Genomic DNA, 21149 nt, shown 5'->3' on the forward strand with positions numbered 1-21149 from the left:
GAGAGGCAGACAGATCTGTGAGCTTGAGGCTAGCTTGGTCTACAAAGCAAGTGCCAGGACAGTCAGGACAGCATAGGGAAACCCTGTCTTGAACCCCCACCCATCCCATTCCCCCAAAAAAGAAAGAAAGAAAATACACTAACAAAGTAAAAGTAACCAGACAGGACAATTGGTTTTTGCAAACAAAACAAAACAAAAACAGGTTAGTGAGCAAGCACCCACTCTGGGGTGGCGAAGTTAAGTTCAGCTAGTTTTTATTCTGATGCAGGCAGTGATTGTGCCTCTTCCCATTGGTGGCAGCTGCATCCCACAGTCTGACTTGATTGACTAGTTGGCACACATGGGAAGGATGTGACAGTCATAACAGTTTCAGGACGGGGAAGTTCATGGGCTGTTGGCGCTTGGCAAGATAGCCACCTTTGATAGAACAAACTCTTCCCATGTCCCCTGACTCTGATTTTCTCCTCTTCCCGTGTCCCCTGACTGCTGAGCTGAGGAGTTCTCTCCTCTTCCCGTGTACCCTGAGCTGAGGAGTTCCCTCCTCTTCCCGTGTCTCCTGACTGTGAACTGAGGAGCTCTCTCCTCTTCCCACATCTCCTAACTGTGAACTGATTTCTCTCCACACTCCTCTTCCCGTGTCCCCTGACTGCTGAGCTGAGGAGTTCTCTCCTCTTCCTGTATCTTCTGGCTGCTGGGCCGAGCAGACCCAGGTCACAGAGGTCTCTGGTAGAACTTAGGACAAGATGCAGATACTCTGTCTGTCAGAACAATCCATGCCTCCCTCCTCCTTCTAGGGCACTGTTTTTCAGCCAATGGGTCACAACCCTTTTGGTGGGGGTGAAAGGACCCTTTCATAGGGGTCGCATATCAGATCTTTGCATTATGATTTCTAACAGTAACAAAATTACAGTTACAAAGTAGCAACAAAATAACTTTATGGTTGGGGGTCAGCACCACAAGGCTGAAAACCACTGCTCTAGGGCCCAGCAAGACTGGCTTCACCTCCCTCGGCTCCGGAGACATTTTCCCAGACACCCGTTGTGCACCATGGTTGGTTGAGTTTGTTACCGGCTCTCCTACCTTCTCTTTGTCCCATTTCTGGTGGAATGTACTTTATCCTTTGTTCCAGAATCTGGATCCTTCCCATTGCTGTGCAAGGGCTCAGCAGCAGAATGCTAGCCCTAGCCTGCCCAAAACCGTGTCAACTTTATTCTGCAGTTGAAAACGTAAGAAAAGAAGCCTGTTTCCCAAGAGAAACAAACAACAGAAAACTCTGCTGTCTAGTGACCCAAGCCCCACATGGTTATGTCACGTGTCCTTTGAAAAGGAACCTTCTGCCCGAGCCCTGGTAGCATCCTAGAAAAGGAAGCTCCCTAACCAGTCTCGAGGCCATGAACCCCCTCCAGGAAGTTCATACCTTCTGAGACCCCCAGGGTGACAGGGAAAACCTGTGCCAGGCAGCCTTGCATCCTCCTGGTCACTGCCATCCCAAGGCTCAGGCTTCGGAACCAGTTTCTGTGGGGTGAATGAAGCAACGTCTTGTGTGAGTGTGTGTGCTGGTGTGGATCTTCCTCCCGGAGGTGTGTGCCTTGGCCTGGCCACCATCCAGTGAAGTTGTAGAATGAATTCCATGGCCAGCCGGGAGTCCCTCAGCCCGGAGACACTGGGTTGGGGCTGGTCCTTTCCGCTTTTGGCAGCAAGTGCTGTTTTCCTCTTGGGTTCCTGGCATTCTGCACTGGTGGTCGCTTCCCAGCCAAGAACCTTGACCTCGTCCAGGAACTAGGATTGGGGTAGAAGGCGTAGAGCTTGACGTCTTTGGTGGCCTTGTGTTGACTTGGGCAAAATCTCAAACTGTAGGAAAAGAGAAGTCAAAAAAAAAAAAAAAAAAAAAAAAGGTTGTGTTGTGATACCTAGAAGGAAGGCCCTATCATTTCCCGGAAGTGGCTGGGGTCTCTTGGCCCCTGGCCCTGATTAAAAGGACAGTCCCTATCCATCACCATCTCCCCACTTCGTAAGCATAGTGGGCATGGGCTGTGGTCCCCTCATACCATGGGACAGTGTGTAGGCACCAAGCACTCAACCACCCACAGAAATGCTCCAACACTAAGCAAGTGTCTGCCAAGGGCTCCTTGCCAACGGGGAAGACCACAGTATCATACTCCGCCAAAGGAAGAGCTGAGGGTCAGCACCTGAGGCTGTGGGAGCAGAGAATATGCCAGAGCCAGTACGGGGGAGAGAAAACATAGGTCATTCTGGAATTGAATATTGGGGAATCCAGGCTGGAGAGTGCTGCTGACATTTGCTTGGTTCTAAAGCATCTGAAGGACTTCTCTGCTTACTTGAGGATGTTAAGCTGCTGAAGTATGGGCCTCATGGGCACAGACCCCGAGAGAACTTCACACAACCTCTGGAGATAATTTCCTTCAGTTAAGCTGGATTCCTTTCTTTCTTGATTGATTGAGACAGGGTCTCATTAGCCCAGGCTGTCCTTAAACTATGTAGCCAAGGGTGACCTGGGTTTCTGGTCTTTACCTGCTGAGTCTTCTCACTGGCTGTTTTTATTTTTAAATCACTGGTTCAATTTCTTTAGTAGTTCTGTCTGTTTAAATTGTTTATTTCATTTCTGGTCTTGGTTATTTGAGTCTTCTCTTATTAGTCAGTATGACTAAAAGTTTGTCTGTTTTGTGGATTTTGGTCATTTTCTATTTCATATCCCCTCTTATTTCTGCTCAAGTCTGAATTTACTTCTCCTAGCTATAGATTTGGCTTTCCTTTTCTGACAACTGAAGGTATCAAATTTAGTTGTTGACTTCAAGTCCTTTGTGTGTGCATATGTTGAGTGTGGGGGCCTAAGGTCAGCCTCAGGCATCCCTCCTCAGGTGCCAAACACCCTCCCTGCCTCCCTCCCTCCCTCATCTCTCTCTCTCTCTCCATCCTCCCTCCCTCCCCCCTCCCCTCCAGTAGAGGGTCTGTCACCCAGCTCACTGACTAGCTGAGGCTGACTGGCCAGCTAGAGAGCCCCAGACACCTGCCTGTCTGTACTTCCCCAGTGCTGAGGCTACAAGCCTGTGCCACCATGCCTGGCTTTGGCTGGTTTTTACGTTGGTCCAGGGATCAGCTCAGGTCCTCTGCTGGTGTGGTCAGTGCTTTGCCCATGAGCCTCCTCCCCAGCCCCCTCTTCACCTTTCTTTCCCCCTCTGTGCCTCACATCAGCTATCCCGGCAGATTCTCCAGGGCAGCTGCTAACTCTTCTATCAAATCTTTCCATCTAGTTACTATAGTTTTTAATTCTAGACATTTTGTTGTTATTTTCCTTTTCCTGGTTGTGTGTAGTTTAACCTTGGTTTTCAGCTTATTGTGCACACAGGGACAGCATTTAAATGCCCTTGGAAGAAACTGAGAGGCTCTGTTTCTGGCAGGTCGGTTTCTGGGGCCCTGGCGTTCCTTTGTGGAGACAGCCACAAAGGAACAAATACTTCCTGGGCAGGAGTATTTGCATTCTTTGCACATGTCTTAAGCATAAAGAAGGACTTCCGTGGCTCAGCCTATTGGGCCCTTCAGACCTTTCCTCTAATTCTAGGTGTTCTCAGCATGAGAAGCTGGTGTCGCTGTGGCCTCCAGCCAGATATCCAAACTACATCAGCATTCAGAGCGCAGAGTAGGGTGAGGCAGGAACAGTCCCTAGCGGTCAGATGAGTGGGAGCACACAGTCCCCACCGGTCAGATGAGTGGGAGCACACAGTCCCCAGCAGTCAGATGAGTGGGAGCACACAGTCCCCAGCAGTCAGATGAGTGGGAGCACACAGTCCCCAGCAGTCAGATGAGTGGGAGCACACAGTCCCCAGCAGTCAGAGTGGAGGCACACAGTCCCCAGCAGTCAGATGAGTGGGAGCACACAGTCCCCAGCAGTCAGATGAGTGGGAGCACACAGTCCCCAGCAGTCAGAGTGGAGGCACACAGTCCCCAGCAGTCAGGTGAGTGGGAGCACACAGTCCCCAGCAGTCAGGTGAGTGGGAGCACACAGTCCCCAGCAGTCAGATGAGTGGGAGCACACAGTCCCCAGCAGTCAGATGAGTGGGAGCACACAGTCCCCAGCAGTCAGATGAGTTGAAGCACACAGTCCCCAGCAGTCAGATGAGTGGGAGCACACAGTCCCCAGCAGTCAGAGTGGAGGCACACAGTCCCCAGCAGTCAGGTGAGTGGGAGCACACAGTCCCCAGCAGTCAGGTGAGTGGGAGCACACAGTCCCCAGCAGTCAGATGAGTGGGAGCACACAGTCCCCAGCAGTCAGATGAGTGGGAGCACACAGTCCCCAGCAGTCAGATGAGTTGAAGCACACAGTCCCCAGCAGTCAGGTGAGTGGGAGCACACAGTCCCCAGCAGTCAGATGAGTGGGAGCACACAGTCCCCAGCAGTCAGATGAGTTGAAGCACACAGTCCCCAGCAGTCAGAGTGGAGGCACAATGCAAACAAGCTCTACCCTTTCCCGTCCACTTCCAGGGAAAGATGGGCCAGACAGCTGCTTTGAGGTCTGCAGACATGGAGGGGTGGCGGGGGTGGAGGACGACGGATGACTAAGAGCCTCAGAGCTCTTGGTTTCTTACTCTGCCGAGCACACTAAGTCCACATCCCACACCCTGCGTCACACACCAGGTCTTCATTCCACACCAAGTCCCTTTTTCCATTTCACTAACTTTCTCTTTGGCTGTTTGACATTTTAACTTGAACTCGCACACCCGGCTCTTCCATTACATCTAGCAATTTCTTTTGACATGCTGTTCATCTTTGAATGTCTTCTTTCATGCCTTTAAGAATCCCAGGCACGCCTTTAATCCTAGCACTCAGGAGGCAGAGTCAGGCAGATCTCTGTGAGTTCGGGACAGCCTGGTCTACAGAGTGAGTTCCAGGACAGCCAGGACTACAGAGAAAACCTGTCTCAACAAACAAAAGAAAAAAGATCCAGGATTCAGGATGTGACAGTCCCAGGCGTATCCAGTGCTGTTAACTGTGGGACCCTGTCCTCCCTGATCCTTGAGGCCAAAATACTGGATGCAAATAATGTTTACGCTAACCAGCTAAGCTTCCTGCTAGTTCTGTCCTTGGTTCTGCTACAGCCTGGTACATTAGCCTGAGGGATCTATTTTACTTTAAAATGGTAATTTCTCAACCTGCCTCAAAGAAGCTCAGGCGCCAAGGCCCATCTAACCTGTCTGACATTGCCTTGAACCCTCGACCACCTGCCTGGGGAAAAACTCCCACAGAGGCCAGTTTCCCCAGCCCCCTCTGGGTGGGAGGAGTTTTCCTTTACTGGGGCCAAAGGTATTTTAACCCTGGATTTAGTTGAATAAAGGGGCATTCTCTTCTTGAGGATGACTGGAACTCTGTATCTGTGTGTGTGCGTCTTATGCTTTAACCCCTAGGACAATATGGAACTCGTGGGATGTGGGTGGCGTGGAAGGACGACCCCGACAGTTAACTGCAGCTGTGACTTCTAGGTTGGATCAAGAAGCAAATGTGCAGTCAGCTGCCACTCTGTGTCAGGGTCGCAGGTACAGCGTCACCTCAGAGCCTAACACAGGTTCTGAAGGCACAAGGTTCAGAGGGTCCTTAGGGGCTTGGCGGCAACTGTCTCCAGGCCTTTGCATCTGCGGCTTTCTTTTGTGTGTGCTCATGTGGAAGTAAGGATACTCTCAGGCGTTACCCCTTTTGCCCTCAGGCAGTTCACTCCCCACCCCCAGACAGGATCTCTCACTTGGGCTTTAGCAGGCCTAAGCTGGCTGGCTAGTGAACCCCAGGGATTCCTGTCTCTGCCTCCTCAGCCCTAGTGTGACAAGCACGACCTCACACCCATATTTCCCCTCCCAGTTCTGGGGATTTTTATCAGCCAAGCTGTCTCTCCCGATGGTTCTTGTTTGCTTTCTTTCTAAGAAACTGTATTAATTTTTATTTTCATGTATGAGTGTTTTTCCTTCATGTCTGTCTGTGTACCATATGTGTACCTGGTGCCTGTGAAGTCAGGGCATCAGTTCCCCTGGGACTGGACTTATAGGCAGTTGTGAGCCATTATGTGGGTGCTGGGAATCGAACCTAGGTTCTCTGTAAGAGCAGCCAGTGATCTTAACCACTGAGCCGTCTCTCCAGCACCCACATATCTGAATTTCTTAAGACAGAGCCTTGATGTACAGTCCAGGCTGATCTCAAACTAGCTTTCCTCCTGTTTCTGCCAACAGCTCTTTCTCCGGAAGCACTGCTCTGCACATACTTTGTTAGGACTCTGTGCTCACCGTAGAACTGAGCACCTGCCATCCCGGTAGGAGCACAGAGATTGGTGTTGGTTTTCCAATTGGGATGGGGCCCGGATGAGAACTTACCCCCACACTGCGGAGGAAAGGCCAAGGGCACAGGGTCCTGGGCACAAAGCAGATTGCAGCTCCATGGGGTCACAGATATCCTGGACACACAGTCTGAGGATGGGGCAGGCAGTGTCCACCTGATATCAATGCCTGCCCATCACTGAGTCTGCTCATTACCATGCCAGCCCATCATCACTGGGCCTGCCCACTGCACAGGCTAGACCAGGCTTCTTTCGCTCTATGGTTTCTCTGCTGAGTGGCCTCTGACCGGGTGCGGTCTCACACTCACCACTCGGAAGCAGTTCCCTAGACTGGAGCAAGGTTCTTGGAAGAAGGCCCCGCAGGTGGTGCTGTGTCCTGAGCATGGCTGCTGCTTCCTCTCTACAGCCCCACAGTTCTCACCCACACCGCCTGTGTGCATCGGCCTCAGCAGGAGAAGCCTGATCCTTGAGGGGAGCGTGAAGGCTCCAGCTTCAGCCTGGACTGCGCACCCGTCCTCCACTGAGCCTAGGGGCAGGGTGTTCCCGCAGTTTACCTGCCAGGCCCAAGCGAGCTCCTCCAGGCTGGCAACTTCCATGCCATCCGGCAGCGTTAGCTCGTCACCTGCTTCATTATTGTTGGTACCCAGAAGGCCAGCAGATATACCTGTAGGGCAGGAGGAATCTACTGGGAAAGCTTCCCTCTCCACTCCCCAGGACTCCAGAGCTCCCAGAAGCAGGGGCTGCGGAGAGGATCTGAAGATGGTGACTATGCCTTGCAGTGCTCCCCCCACTGGCCCAGCCACAGGGCCAGTTAGCAAGTTTTCCCGGAACCTCTTGGGGGTCTAGCTGCATGATGGGGACCTCATGAGAGCTGGACTTCTCTCTGTGTGTACTGTCCCCAGGGAAGAAAGCCAAGATGGGTCAGAAACCCTGGGCCAGATGTTGGCCCTGGGAGCAGGAGTGAGTCATTCAGCCTCTGCTGGGTCATCTGTAACGGAACAGCAACCACCAGGACTGGAAGGAGACGGCTGTGTCATACTAGAAGGGAGGCCAGCAGTCACGGCCGCCCCAGCAGGGAAGTGGCCAGTCAGCAAAGACAACCTTCAGGATTATTTCTGCCTCTTGCCCATTGGCTTCTTACCCACCAGGGACACCAACAACAGTGCTACTGAGAAAGGGATACATTACCCTCAGCCCTGGAGTCTGGCCATGGGGTAGCCAAAAAAGGCCCTCGTGGGCAGCACCGAGCTCCGACCCACCGTGGTGCCACTGGCCCAGCATCAGGCTGCAGAGGCCTGGCACATCATAAGAGAGAGACACATCATCCTCGTGGCTCAGCTCAACCTTGGACCCAGTGTTCAGCATAGTAGGAGGCAGGTCTATATCCTGTCCTGAGGCCTGGCAGTGTTGTACAGCTTGTAAGCCTGTGGGCCACACTGGAAAGGCGGGGAATCATTCCCAGTACCACACCTTTAGGCTACGTAGACAAGAAGCTCCAGGGAGCCCCTCCCACTCCCAAGCACGCACCTTGGGATACAGAATGAGGATTGTGTGGTTCAGCTCCACTTGAAGGGCCATGAACCCCAAGTCTGTGAGGCTCAGCATTGGAGAGAACATTTGGTGAGTGAAGTCCTTGGCGAGCAGGAAGCTGCTGCAGCAGGGACCCAGGCCCCCTACCTGCCCATCAAAGTCACCAGGTTCCTGGCACCAGCAACCACAGCGTAATCTGAGAAGAGGCCAGGCAAGCTCAACACTGAGCAAACCTGCCCAGGAACAAGCGTGTTCCCAAGTCTGGGGTCTCTGCATTCAGGGGTGCTAACCACACCAGCCTGGTGCTGGGCTTCCTCTGTAGAAGGCCTTGGGCTCAGATGCTGTGCTCACACGAGCCAGCCATGCTCTCCTTTCTACTCCACGCAGGAAGAAACTGAGGCAGAAGAAGTTGATACAGCAGTGTGAGCCAGATGCAGGCCTCCTCAGGCCTCCCAAAGGCATGTTGAGGCCCTGGGCTACAGACACTGCCTCCCCAGCAGGCCTGCACTCAGCGAGCAGCCTTCCAACTCCAGCTGGAACCTGGCCTGCTCCTTTATGGCCCCCTGGGAGAAGGCTGGCCTCAGAAGGAGCCCTCGGCAGCTGTGTACGCCCCACTATATTCTGGACAAAACTCAAGGTCTGTAGCCCCAGATGACCTCACCAAGCCCAGAACCTTGTGGAACTGAGGGCTTGGCAGGCTTTCTTGAGGCTGCTTGTCACCAATCCCTTCCTAGGCCCTTTGCCCCATAGGCAGAGGGTTTCCCAGGGAGGAGGTGGACAGGTCAGGCAGGACCTAGGCTGGAAGGGCCTCCTCCGTAGATGCCGCCGGCACCCATAGAACTCAGCCAGCACGTTAGCCTCAGACAGCTGCCGTGTGGCCGCAGTTCCCGGAAGGGACACAGAGGAACTGGACCCCCTATGAAGCTGGAATGTCCCACTGAGCCTCACCTCCTTTCCCTGGCGGGTGGTGATGTCACAGCAGGCTGTCCCCCAGAGAGCGCCTGCCTCTGTCTGTGAAAGTGTCCTCGCAAGATGGACCAAGGCCCTGCAGCATAGGTGCAGCTGTTTGGTTTTTTTCCCCTGCTCCAGGGTGCAGTGGGGTGATGAGATGTGCACGGACACCAAGGAAGGGGAAGTCCACTCAGGGTGCTGTGTCACAGGGGTACAAGCTAGTGAGATGATGCCGAATGGGCCAGAACAGGGTTCAGCCAAAGGGAAGCTGGGGAAGGGCAAAAGATCTCTGGGATTTCTACAGGCACAGAAAAGACTCTAGAACTTTTCCAGACTGTGAAACAGAGCCCAGCAAACCTGGAGTTTGAAGAAGCAAGGAGGCAGCTAATGCTGGGCTACAGTAGGAAGGGGGATGGGCACTGGGCACGGCTACCACAGAGCTACAGGAACAAACCTCCACTGTCACAAGAGACCCCACTCAGTCCCATCTGCTGGAGCGTTCTTCCTACACAGACTCTGCCAGGTTTGCAGCTCTATCTCCATTCATTCTCCTAGGAAGCATGTCCCAAGTTTACAGGTGGGTAAACTGAGGCAGAGTAGGAGTCCAACCAAGTAGGTCCAAGCTTTCCATACCCAGGAGGCACCATTCTGCCACCTGCTGGAGTATGCGGGAACTGCAGACGTTCTTGGAGGCTCCTACCTGTCCGTTCTGTGCTGCCACTTGTCCAGGGCTGGTTAATTCCTGCTCACCCAACACCTACGGTGCCAGCACCCTGCCTCAGTCTTCCAGCACCGTGTGAGAATCATCCCTGTGGTTCAAGTCACGCCATTTCTAGTTACACAGCATTGGTTACACACGTACAGAAGCCACACAATCTTGTCACCATCTGTATAGGGACCTCCATCATCCTTCTAGCTGCTGAGGCCACATACTTTGGAATCCAGGCTAACCTTAAACACAGCTGTATTCTGGCTGTCTCTCATCCCTTCCATGCCGCCGCTGTCCCGGCAACCACATACCCAGCCGCATTGTCAAAATAGGGCCCTACACCCTGCCCATCTTCATAATCCTCAACATGATCTGTTGTGCCCAAATCCCTGAAGTCCCCACAAAAACCAACAAGGAGACCTAGTCCCGTACGTAAAAGCAAAGAGCCTTTATTTCATGTAAGTTTGCAAACTCAGTCTCTCCGCATATCCAACGTATTGGAATAAATGGAAAGCTCAGTTAGAATTGAGTTTTTATAGTAATAAAGGTGGGGGTGAGGGGTTTCTGAGTTTCAGGACCCCTGATTGGCTGACATTTGTCTAGGGGTGTCCTGGTGAGTGTGTTCTGGCAGGTGGTCCTATCTACGGCTACAGTAGCTGTAGATACTACTAAATGCTAAAGCATTTCCTTTGGATGGTCTATTTTTGGGTGGTGCTCGGTAATCTCAGCTTGTGGTTCTTCCTGCAGCCAGGTATTGCTTCAGGGTAAACTACTGAGACTCTTATTAAATTTATCAATGGCCGAGTTCTACTCTGGCAGGTGATAATGGTTGGAAGTAAAGAACTTCCTTTGGGTGACCTGCCCATACTTAGCTTATCATGGCTGGTTCCCACAGATCCACCTTTCCTTGGGCTAAAACCCTTGTTTGGTGTGTGTGCCTATCTCCAAGCAGGGGCCAAGACCCTGGGCCACCAGGATCCTGTCCAAGGCCTGCTGGCTTCTTTACTGTTCTCCAGACAGGCAGCAAATGGTACACTTGCCTTTGCTTCATTTGTGTGCCTACCCAGAATTCTCTGCTCAGAGGTCACCTGGGCTGAAATGCTTGTCACACAAGCATAAGAACTGGAGGTCAAAACCCCATATGAATGTGGGGTGAGCATGATGGCACTTGTAATTCCTTTCTCAGAAGGTGAGGGAGATTGTAGTGAGGAGCTACGGGCAGGCCTGCTTTTTGTCCCACACGGCTCCTGCACGGCTAGCTTAGCCCCGGAAATAACAACACACAAATTGTATTCATTTAAACACTGCTTGGCCCATTATCTCTAGAGAGTTAATTACTGACTAACTCTCACATCTTGATTAACCCATTTCTAATAATCTGTGTAGCACCATGAGTTGGTGGCTTACTGGGAAAGATTCAGCATGTCTGACCTGGTGGCTGGCTCCATGGCGTCTGCCTCATTGCCCTCTTCCCAGCATTCTGTTCTGTTTACTCCGCCTTCCTAATTTTCTGTCCAATCAAAGGGCCAAGGCAGTCTCTTTATTAGCCAATGAAAATAACACATAGAAGGCCCACCTACATCAGGAGATGGTCCCCAAAGCAATCTGGCTAACAAGACTACTCATATCCGTGAGCTCTGGGTTTGATTGAGAGAGCCTGCCTCAATGAGTAAGGTGGAAAAACAATGAAGATTATTCTCTATCAGCATCAAGCCTCCATATACATGTGCACGCATCTTTGGGCCCACAGAAATGTATACCACACACACATGAAATAGGTATCCCCTTCTCGACCAAACTGCACCATCACACATGCCCCTCTCCAATCCACTTGCTGACCATGGCTTTCAGTAGCACATGCCACCTAACACAGAGGTCAGGGACCAGGACCCTGCCCCTCAGACCAAATCCAGGCAGCTGGCCAAGAATGGCTTTCCTAAAGCTAAGGCTTTTGCAAAACCAAGTAGAATATGAACAGAGCTTATGCAGAGCCTGAACCTCAGTTTCCCCTGTCAGAAGAGGAACACTGTACGGCAGTGTTGTTCTAAGAGTGAGATGGGCCAGTTTTCCATTGATGTGTCCCGCCATGTAGCAGAAACACAGAACCCACAAGTCCCCATGCCCCCTTCCCCGCTTACCTGACTCCATACATGCTCCATAAGGGTTTGCAGAGTCGCCTCAGGGCCCAGGAAACCTCAGCCCAGGACAGTGTATGGTGGATGGCCTGGGTGGGGGCAGGGACAACTATCAGAACCACCCTCAATGAGCCCAACCCCACCCCACCCTATCACACACACCCTCACCAGCTCCAGGGCACCCATCATGGCTTCCAGGACCATCTGGATGGGCCTTGGCCTCCAACTTTCTGGCAGCCGGAGCAGCCAAGCCTGTAGCCACTGCCTGGCTTCCTTAGCCCCCTCTCACCACACCTCATCCAGGGACTGCAGCATCACCCCCAAGTAGGCCTCCTTCAGTGTGGCCAGGGGCTCTGCAATAGGTAGTCACCCTGAGTGAGGCCCCAGAGCTCCTGGAAGCAGATGAGAACCTCTATAGTGTGAGCCGGGCAAGCCAGCCATGCCTAACATCCCAGGCCTAGAGGACATAGAGTCTGTGCCCTGGAGTAAGAGATGGGATAGAAATAAGGGAGGGCACACTAGGACTGCTGACCTGGTTGCCTGGAATTGGTGGGAAGAGCCTGCTACCTGCATTGTGCAAGTGTGCCTCCCAGCTGGAAAGCCCTCTGACAAGGCTGGTGGAAACCCTGTGTACTGACACGGTGCTTCCCTGGTAAATGCTTCCTGTGGGCATTACAGTTCAACCCAGGGGGAGGTGATGGCATCCAGTGTGACATGTTGAGGCTCTGGATGCTGCATATAGGGTTCCTAGACTTCAGTCCAGCCCCTTGCCCTGTAATCAACTCTGCTCTTCAGCCTTGTGCTGCAGTGAGGGTCACAGCCGTGAGGACACCTGTGTGCTCCTGGCCAGTCACCAACAGAGGGACTCTGGCATAGCCAGTTCTGAGCTAGGACAGAGACAAGTCCCTAGTCACCGACACAGTGACTCTGACATAGCCAGTTCTGAGCTAGGACAGAGACAAGTCCCCACTGCTTGCTTTAGTCTTGAACAAACGTCTGAGGGACTGAAGGAGGACCAAGAGCATTCCTTAATTGTGGGGAGGCCAGGTTCTCAACTTGCTTGGGGGCAGGGTCCTCAGGTCACAACTGTGTGCTAACCAGGACAGAAGCCTTGCTGGAGCCCATAGACAGATACCCAGTGGTGGCCCTGGATTCTCACAGCAAGGCTGGGTGCATGAGAGAAGCCAGGCAGAGGGCAGATGAAGCCTGGGCAGCAGACAATACTTTGGAGCCTACAAAGGTGGAGAAAGTATGTCAGAAAGGGCACAGAGGCTGCAGGAGCCTAAGAAATAAGGTGTGGGGGTCGAAAGAAATTGACTTTCGTTCTGACTGAGGCAGTGGTGTGAGGACAGGTGTGCAGGCCTAGGGACCCTGGGCCAGCGTAGTGCAGGGTGTGCCTTCTCCTATGCTCACGGTCCAGCCCATGCCACAGCTGCTCCAGGTAGAGAGGCAGGTGACCTGGCCCCGGCCCCACAATGTGGTCACCACCTAGCCACCTGCCTGAACAGCGCCTAGCCCCACCTGGGCCAACTGTACCAGGCACTCTGCTGCTTTATCCAGGGTGCCCACCAGCTTGTGGTCTTCTCTTTCAGCTGGGCTCGCCCCCAGGAGCTGTCATCCTGGACTACGGGGCAGAGGGACAGGCGAGAACTGGATAAAAGGCCTCCTGGGGGCTGGAGGGTGTGCCTGCTGCCCTAAACTTGTGCGCGCTGATTTTCTAGGCACTGCTGCGCTCTCCAAGAGCCCTCCGTCCCAGGCCTGTTTACTTCCGTGTGGCTCAGCAGGGGCCCTGAAAGCCTTGTACAACTAGGAAGAGGCCCTGGTTAGCTGCCTGCAGGGCCAGGCGTCCCAGTGGCTGGATGTGCTGCTCACTGCTCTGAAGCAGGGCCTCCCTCTCCACGGTTCTCTTGTAGGGGCATGCCTGTAGCCTCATACTCTTCTCTGCCCTCTGGAGCCCCGAGGGGACTGAGGTTGCATCTGTGCCTTCTCTCTCTCTGCCTCCCCAGTTCCCTACACAAAACCTCAGGCTATTAGGGTTTAAGAGCCTTGAGCTGTACCGCTTAGGTGATCCCTTCTCCTGCTCTAGTTAAAGCCCTCTCTTCACACCCACCTCTAGGTAGCTGAGCTAGATCCACCCCCATCCCCTGCCACCCCACAGCCTCACCAGACTCAGCAAAGTCACCACAGATGTGGACAGGAAGTCCACCCCAAATCTGGGGTTCTCTTGTGTTTCTAAGTTCTCAACAGGCCAGGAATAGGGATCCCCTGTCCTCCCTTGGACAAAGGTGAGGCCTGGCTTAGTAGCTGGCCTGAGTACCTGTCACCTTCCACGTGGGCGGCAGAATTCTGAAGACAGCTCAGGGCCTGCGACACCAACAGCCTTAGTTTATCATCCTTATCCATGCTGCCCTCCAGCTGGACCAGGCTTTGGGAAGCTGAGGTGGAGATGCAGCCCAGCAGGAGGAGCTGCTGAGCCCTGGGGCTTTGGAGCTATGAACCAGACTTGAGTGGGCCTGGCTACTGGGGCTGCTCTGGTTTTTGGCCTCTGCCTGTCCCAGGCTCAGGGGAGGGCTAAAGCTGATCTAATCAGTAGAGAAGGGATAGAAAACATGCCCACACTGTTCTTCCAGGAGCACTGGATTCCCTGCCCGTCACACGGCTCAGAATCCCATTACATACAGTAGGACATATATAGCAAAGCCCGCTTGTAGGTGTCTCCCCACCAACACAGTCAAGGAGGCTTAGAAGCCCTTGCACACTCTTCAGACAGATGCAACTGATCTGGGGATTCCAGTCCCAGTGTCCACAGGCATAAAGCCTGGGTCATTGTGTTTACCCAAATCCTGGTAGGCACCCATCCTTGAGGGAGGAGGTACAAGACAAATGTTTTCGAATGAGCTAGAACAATCCCAAAGGCTTTAAGGTCCCAGGGGAGGGACCATTGAAAATGACCAAGTGACTGGCAGAGCAATTGGGCGAAGGGAGACACTCCTGCTCCGGCCACTGCCCTATATTCTGTAGGCTAGATCCTGCCTACAAAGCTATGCAACCTTAAATAAGGGTATCACCTTCTCTGAGCCTCAGCTTCTAGCTGTAATATGGCATAGATCAGTGGTTGCCAAAGCTCAGAAATCAGAGGTACCATTGAGTCTTAGGGCTGAGCTGCATTCATCAGTCTCTGATGTCTTTGCAGTGGTGGTCAAGGAAAAATGAGGCCACCGTGGGATAAAGTAGACCGTGAATGCTAAATGCTGCATTGCTGAAGGTGGTACAGACCAGGGGCTGGGCAAGGACTGCAGGGCAGCACTGTAAGCCAAGGGCGACCAGGAGCCACTCAGAGCTAGCGTGGCTGGGGACCTGACAAGCCAGCCTTCAGCTTGTCTTCAGCGCCATTAGTATGGCTGGAGAACAAGGACCCGCCAGCCATGGTTGGCTTGGGTCTGACCTCACAGACTCCAGAGTGGGGTTAGGAGAGTGGAGGGTGGGGACCACATTTGGGTGCCTCCCAAGTGCTTGCCCTCAGGTTTTCTTTCTGTCTCTAATTCCAGGAGTGGAATCAAGCCTCAGTTTTAGCTGGGCAGAGCTGGCCTGGTTGTAAATGAGGAAGTGGCAGGCCCAGAGACTCAGTCTGACATGAATGGCCATGGTCTCTGGGCATGACCCCACCTAGAACTGTCACCTGTGATGGCTATTTTTGGTTATCAACTTGACTACATCTAGAGCTGACTAAAACCCAGGTGACTGGGCACGCCTGTGAGGATCTCTCTCTCTCTCTCTCTCTCTCTCTCTCTCTCTCTCTCTCTCTCTCTTTCTCTCCCCCCCCCTTTTTTAATTTTTAAAGACAGGGTTATTTTTTCTGTGTAGCCATGACTGTTCTAGAAGTCCTCTGTGGACCAGGCTGGCCTCAAACTCGCAGAGATTCACCTGCCTCTGCCTCCCTAGTGCTAATTAAAGGTGTGCGCCACCACTGCCCAGCTCAGGAATTTCTTTCTTAATTTGATCATTTAAAGATCTACTTTGAATCTTTTGAGGGGGTGTGATCCACCTCTAATCTGGCCTCCAATCTAACCTTCTGCTGGCAAGTCCATTCCTTCACTGGCATTAGAGCCTACTTCTCCGGGATTATGGTGTCTACTGAAGACGCTGAGACATCCAGCCTCGCACTTACTGGGTTCTTGGACTTTCCACTGGTAGACAGCCATTGCCAGGCTTGCTGGACCACAGCCTGTGAGCCACTCTAATAAGTTCCCTTTCTATAGATTCATTCCATCAGATCTGTTCCTCTAGAGAATCCTGACTGATCCTTGTCCCATTTGAGAAGGATAGAATCTGTCCTGGACTAGCAGCGTACAGACATGAAGTTCCACTGACAGCCATTAGATGGCAGAGCAGCCCAGGCAGAAGGGCTGCTGGCATGGAATTAGACATCTACCTCCAGCCACACAGAGAAGTCAGGTGCATTAGGTCGGCTGTGGTTGTCAGGGTGTGGCTAAAGTGCAGCCCCTGGTCAGGGTCTGGAGGAAGACCCAGCTGGTTTTGAGAACGCAACAGTGGTGCACCCTGGTCCAGACTGTGCTCCCTGGAGAATGAGAGGACCTGAAGGAAGACTACAGAGGTTCAGAGGTCAGGAGACACAGGGAGAATGGCTTTGTCCCCACTGGATTTTGGCCCAAGCTGTGATCCCTCCCAACTGGATTGCTGTAACAGGCTGTGCGGGTGGCAGGCCCTACTGCCCACCCACAACCTTCTTCAGCAAAGCCTCTTAAACACTGAAGCATGCCTGCACAGGTGCCCGTGTGTGGGTGAAGCATGCCTGCACAGGTGCCCTGTGTGACTGAAGCATGCCTGCACAGGTGCCCTGTGTGGGTGAAATATGCCTGCACAGGTGCCCGTGTGTGGGTGAAGCATGCCTGCACAGGTGCCCTGTGTGACTGAAGCATGCCTGCACAGGTGCCCTGTGTGACTGAAGCATGCCTGCACAGGTGCCCGTGTGTGGGTGAAGCATGCCTGCACAGGTGCCTTTGTATAATTCCTGCACAGTGCCTGTGTGTGACCTCTGCAGGGCCTGTAAGTGTCCTGAGGCCACTTGTAAGCCTTGCTCCCATCCCACCCTCCTCCAGGCGCTGAGCATACGACTTTGGTCTGTCCTGTTTTCCTCCACTCTGGACAGCTCTCCAGCAGAGTGGCACCTGCCTCTCACTCAGCAGATGGATAGATGGCTGGGTGGTAGGTGGATAGCAGGAGGGCGGGTGGCAAGGCAGATAGGTATGTGCAGGGGGGGTGAGGGACAGGAAAGAGTAAGAGATAGATGGATAGGAGGACCTGAGAATGGTGGGGGCTCCAGCGACAAGCCCAGGTAGTGGCAGGATTGGGTCCCAGTGTGTGCCTCAGCGGTGGTGGTGGTTGACAGCTCTCGTTTGCACATCCTCCTGAGTATCACAATCTCCCCTCTTCCTTCTCTCACATAAACTAGCGATAGATGCCCCGCAGCTGATGTGTGCAGAGCCACTGTGACAGCTCTGCGGGTTTGGTCATACCCTGCCTGTCCCAGGTACTCCCCCTCCTCAGGGCCCCTGGTTCCCTGTACCCCCCTCCCCCGCTCAGCAGACTCACCCTGGCAAGCTGCAAAGCCCCCGATGGAGGGTGAAGCATAACTTGTGTGTGTAGTCAATCTCCGCTGTGCCCTGGAAGCTTGCTGGGCCTTGCTGGCAAGCAAGGGGCCTGTGAGGATGTCCTCTAGTGTGGCCTGTGTGTGGACCTTGTCCCATTGGAGCAGCTGATGCTTCTGGAATGGGTCATGACATGAGGGTTATCACATAGAAGAGACTATCCACAGGGGTGACTGTCACCCACACAGAGAGCAGGTGCCAGTGACCCCAGCCTTAGGACCTCAGAGTGTCAGAAACCTGGGGTGGGGTCTGAGGTGGATAGACTCTCAGAGCCAGGGTCCCCATTTCAGTGCAGTCTGTCTTTTGTCCCACACGCTGAAGAGCTGCACTCAGCCCCCCTGGAAGCCCTGGTTGATGGGGAGATGGGAGGTGAGCGCTCTTCTGCCCCTCGCCCCATGTATAACAGACCCTAGCACTAGCAGCGCCTACACACTGCCTAACGCCAATCGGAGTGATCTACTTCCTGGTAGGACACGACTATTACACCCATTTCAGCTGAAGCAAGGCTCAGCCAGAGGAATGAGTGGCCTAGATCCCATGGCGTAGTCAGCACCTGAACCCAGAACTACACTGCCTTAAGCTTGGCACTTCCCATAGCTGGCAAAGCTCCCTGCCAATGCCTGACTCTGAGTCTGGCTTCCTGGGCCTCGTGTCACATTCTGCTGTGGCTGGTGTTGGCCCCAGGAGAGAGACCCAGGTCTGAGTCAAGGCCACACAGGCCTGCAGCGGGCCCAGATCCCAGGTTCTCTTGAGCTAACAAGAACCAAAAGATGGTCCAAGGCCTACTGGGAGGCCCAGAACAAGGATCCCAGGCAAAAGGTAGGCAAAAAGTAGGCCAGCACATACCTGACCTAGGGAAGCAGTCAGACACCCATCCCAGGTCACACTGTGTGTAGAGGACCTGTTAGCCCAGGTAACCTCCAGAGTCACAGATGAGCCTCTGTCCCTTGATTGCTGAATCTGTATGAGGAGGCTCCAACAGAGGGAACAGAGGTGAGGTCATAACCGCCTCTGACAAGGAGATGTTGACTGGATTGTGGCTGCCTTCATCTTCCCTGGAGAAGAAGTGGGGGTTACAGGAACTTTGGTCCTCCTAGTAGGAGTCCAGAACCCCCTACTAGGAAACTGAGAAAGGCCTCCAGCCCCTTCTGGGTCCTGAGCGTCTTGCCCTACCGTCAACCAGCCTCTTCCATCAGAAGTTCCTCGGCTTAGCTCCGGCCTCAGGGCCTTTGCACTTACTGTTCCTTAGCTCATATTCCTGGGTCCTTGGCTGACAGCCTCCTCTCCTATCAAGGTCTCCCCAGATCTTTCAAATCCAGCTCCCTGTGTCCTTGCTATCACAACTGCTTGCGTTGTCCCAGCCCTGGCCTCAGGGCTGGGACTCCACGTCCAAGCCATGGCCTTCAGAGGCTTCTACTTTCCCTCCTGATCTCTGAGCAACCACCAGGGAGCACACTCTGGCTGACTGTTGATGGCCTCAAACTAGGCTTCAGGTGACAGCCAGAGGGTACTGAGCTCTGTTGAGATCCCAGAGACCAACAGAGACCCCTCCCCTTAGCCTGCTGCTAACCTTGATGCATGGGGCTACCAGGGCCTCCCTGCTCACCCTCCTGGTAACTTTAAACCACTGGCCTTCATTCAGGTCATCAGGACAATTTATTACATCTATTCATATGTGCACACGAACATACATGTGCCACAGTCCACGTGTGTGGGGGATCAGAGAACAGCTGTGGGGGTTGGTTGTCTCCTTTAGCTTGTGGGTCCCAGCTCAGGTTGTCACCCACTGAAACATCTCATTGGCTCCGATTTGCTTTTGTTGCTAATTTTGATTTATTTGGGACAAGGTTTTATGTATCTGAGAATGAGAATGATCTTGAATTCCTGACTTTCCAGCCTCTACTTCCTGGGGGTTGAGATTACAGTCATGATTCCCCCCCCTCCCCCTACATACACACTGTTTTTGTAAGGTGCTGGGGATCAAATGTTCTAAGCAAGCACGACCAAGTGGGCTGCAGCCCCACCCCCTCTGTAATTTTGGTGACACATGAGTTCCTAGCTCTTTGCCTATCTTCTTTGAGAGCCATCTTGTGTCCAGAGGATTCTAGAGGCCTAGAGAAGCACAAGGAAAAGCAGGCACTCACCATGGCTCACCCTGAGTCCCCAGGCTCTGAGACAGGCCTGGAGAGGCTTCCACTGAGGGACAACTTCCTGTCATCCCACTGCACTGCCTGGTACAGGACATGGATGCCTTGGGCTCTCTGAAACACAGTCCTCTGGGCCAGCTCTGTGTGAAGGGTGCTGACCCAGAAGAGAATGGGGTGGCTAGTGCATCGCCTCTTAGAGCCGAGCCACACACCAGCCTGGGGTGGGGAAGGGCAGATGCATCCAGAAAAGGAAAAAAGTTGTGTGTGGTCAGAACCACAATGCTAAGTACATCCTAAGTGTGAGTGGACAGTGTAGAGGGAAAGGGTGGGCTGAGACATTTCTTCCAGAGCCTGGAAGGAAGGCAGTTGTAGCAGAGACTCCAGCCTGTTTGGGCTGACAGGCCTGGCACCTGCAGACCAACCACACTTCCTCCTGCCATCCCCGGATGCTTCTAGCCAGTTCTCGATTCATCCCCACCCCAGACCCTTAGCATAGAATGCTCTTTCCCCCAAAATGCTTGTTGTATAGGATTAGCTCAAGTGTCACCTGCTTAGGTGACACTTCCTGACCCCTAATCATATATATGGTTTATTTATATGACTTTTGTCACCTGCCTCAACTAGATGATCTATTCAGTGACAGTCAGAGCCTATCAGTTCTGTCCTGTGCTATATCCCAGCTTCTTTCTGGAGCAATGTCTAGGATGAATGGAGGCCAGACACACAGCTGAGAGTCCCCTCCACCTAGTTTGCTCCCTTCAGAACCTGGCTTATACTGGTCCCCACAGAAGCGAGGTCTCAAACACGATTCCTCTTTCCTTAGGAACCTCCACACCTGGGGGAAGGTCAGTTGCAGCGGGATGGCATTGTCTAGGCTGTCCTTAGCAGCCCGCGGGCTGGCACTTACATGGGAACGGCACTCCTCCATCTCTAGCACAGCAGTGCTCTGGGGCTCATCCTTGGAGTACTGGAGCTGGAGAAAGGAAAAGTGTAGGGGATCAGATCTCATCCAGATGATGCTTAGCTCCAGGCTTTGCTCCCAGAGCCCCAGAAAGGGGCTACAGCTTCCTGAGATGAACAAACTCTGATGGAATAAGGATCTTGAGTGTAGGCAGGCCCTGAGGTGTGATGCTGGCAGCTCTCCTCATGCTCTTGGGCTGTAACAGTGATACAGATACTGGCTCAGGACCCGCCAGCGAGGCTCTAGTGGTGATACCGCTTGTGACCACAGAGGGCAGTGTTACACAAGGACAATGCTGAGGGTGGTAGACCAGGCTCTATGGTGGTGCTCCTAGGTGTGGGTTGAGTCAGTGGCAGTTAGATCCTTCGCTTCCTGAGCCGAGGCCTTTTAAACTTATAGCTAAGGATAAGGATTCTTGCTTTTTAAAATGGACCCTAGTATCTTTAGAAAAGGCAAGGCTTGATTTTTATATCTATAAAATGAGCTAACAAACTGGCTATAGCTTTGTGGAAGGGTCTGGATACCTGTTGCTGCTAAACTGACAATATTATAGCTGGCCTAGCCATCATTACTATCAGAGATCCCAGAAATATAAATAAAGCACAGACCAAGTGGTTTCCAAATCTATTAAAAATTACAGGGACCAGATTCCATATACAGTTAGTTATACCCAGGTCTTCATGGCATTGGAGGCAGAAGTATCCAGAACAGCA

General features: G+C 53.0%; 1 protein-coding gene across 1 annotated transcript in view; it reads right to left on the reverse strand.

Moving 5' to 3' along the window:
• Positions 1-6420: 6420 nt before the first annotated feature.
• The window catches only part of Apoltp (apolipoprotein lipid transfer particle homolog), a 94787-nt gene continuing 80058 nt past the window's right edge, over positions 6421-21149 (reverse strand). The window contains 19 exon segments of the mRNA XM_087909600.1: positions 6421-6998; positions 7594-7725; positions 7816-8025; positions 8028-8205; positions 8813-9083; positions 11663-11748; positions 11828-12012; positions 13156-13270; positions 13426-13445; positions 13448-13605; positions 13977-14149; positions 16092-16138; positions 16141-16266; positions 17273-17452; positions 17981-18024; positions 18026-18081; positions 18175-18301; positions 19483-19691; positions 20311-20448. Of these exon segments, the coding sequence (XP_087765726.1) occupies positions 6592-6998; positions 7594-7725; positions 7816-8025; positions 8028-8205; positions 8813-9083; positions 11663-11748; positions 11828-12012; positions 13156-13270; positions 13426-13445; positions 13448-13605; positions 13977-14149; positions 16092-16138; positions 16141-16266; positions 17273-17452; positions 17981-18024; positions 18026-18081; positions 18175-18301; positions 19483-19691; positions 20311-20448 (2862 nt within the window). The 3' untranslated portion in view covers positions 6421-6591.

This window comes from Myodes glareolus, chromosome 9 (assembly GCF_982192425.1).
Source record: "Myodes glareolus chromosome 9, mMyoGla1.1, whole genome shotgun sequence".
In the NCBI taxonomy this organism is placed as follows: Eukaryota; Metazoa; Chordata; class Mammalia; order Rodentia; family Cricetidae; genus Myodes; species Myodes glareolus.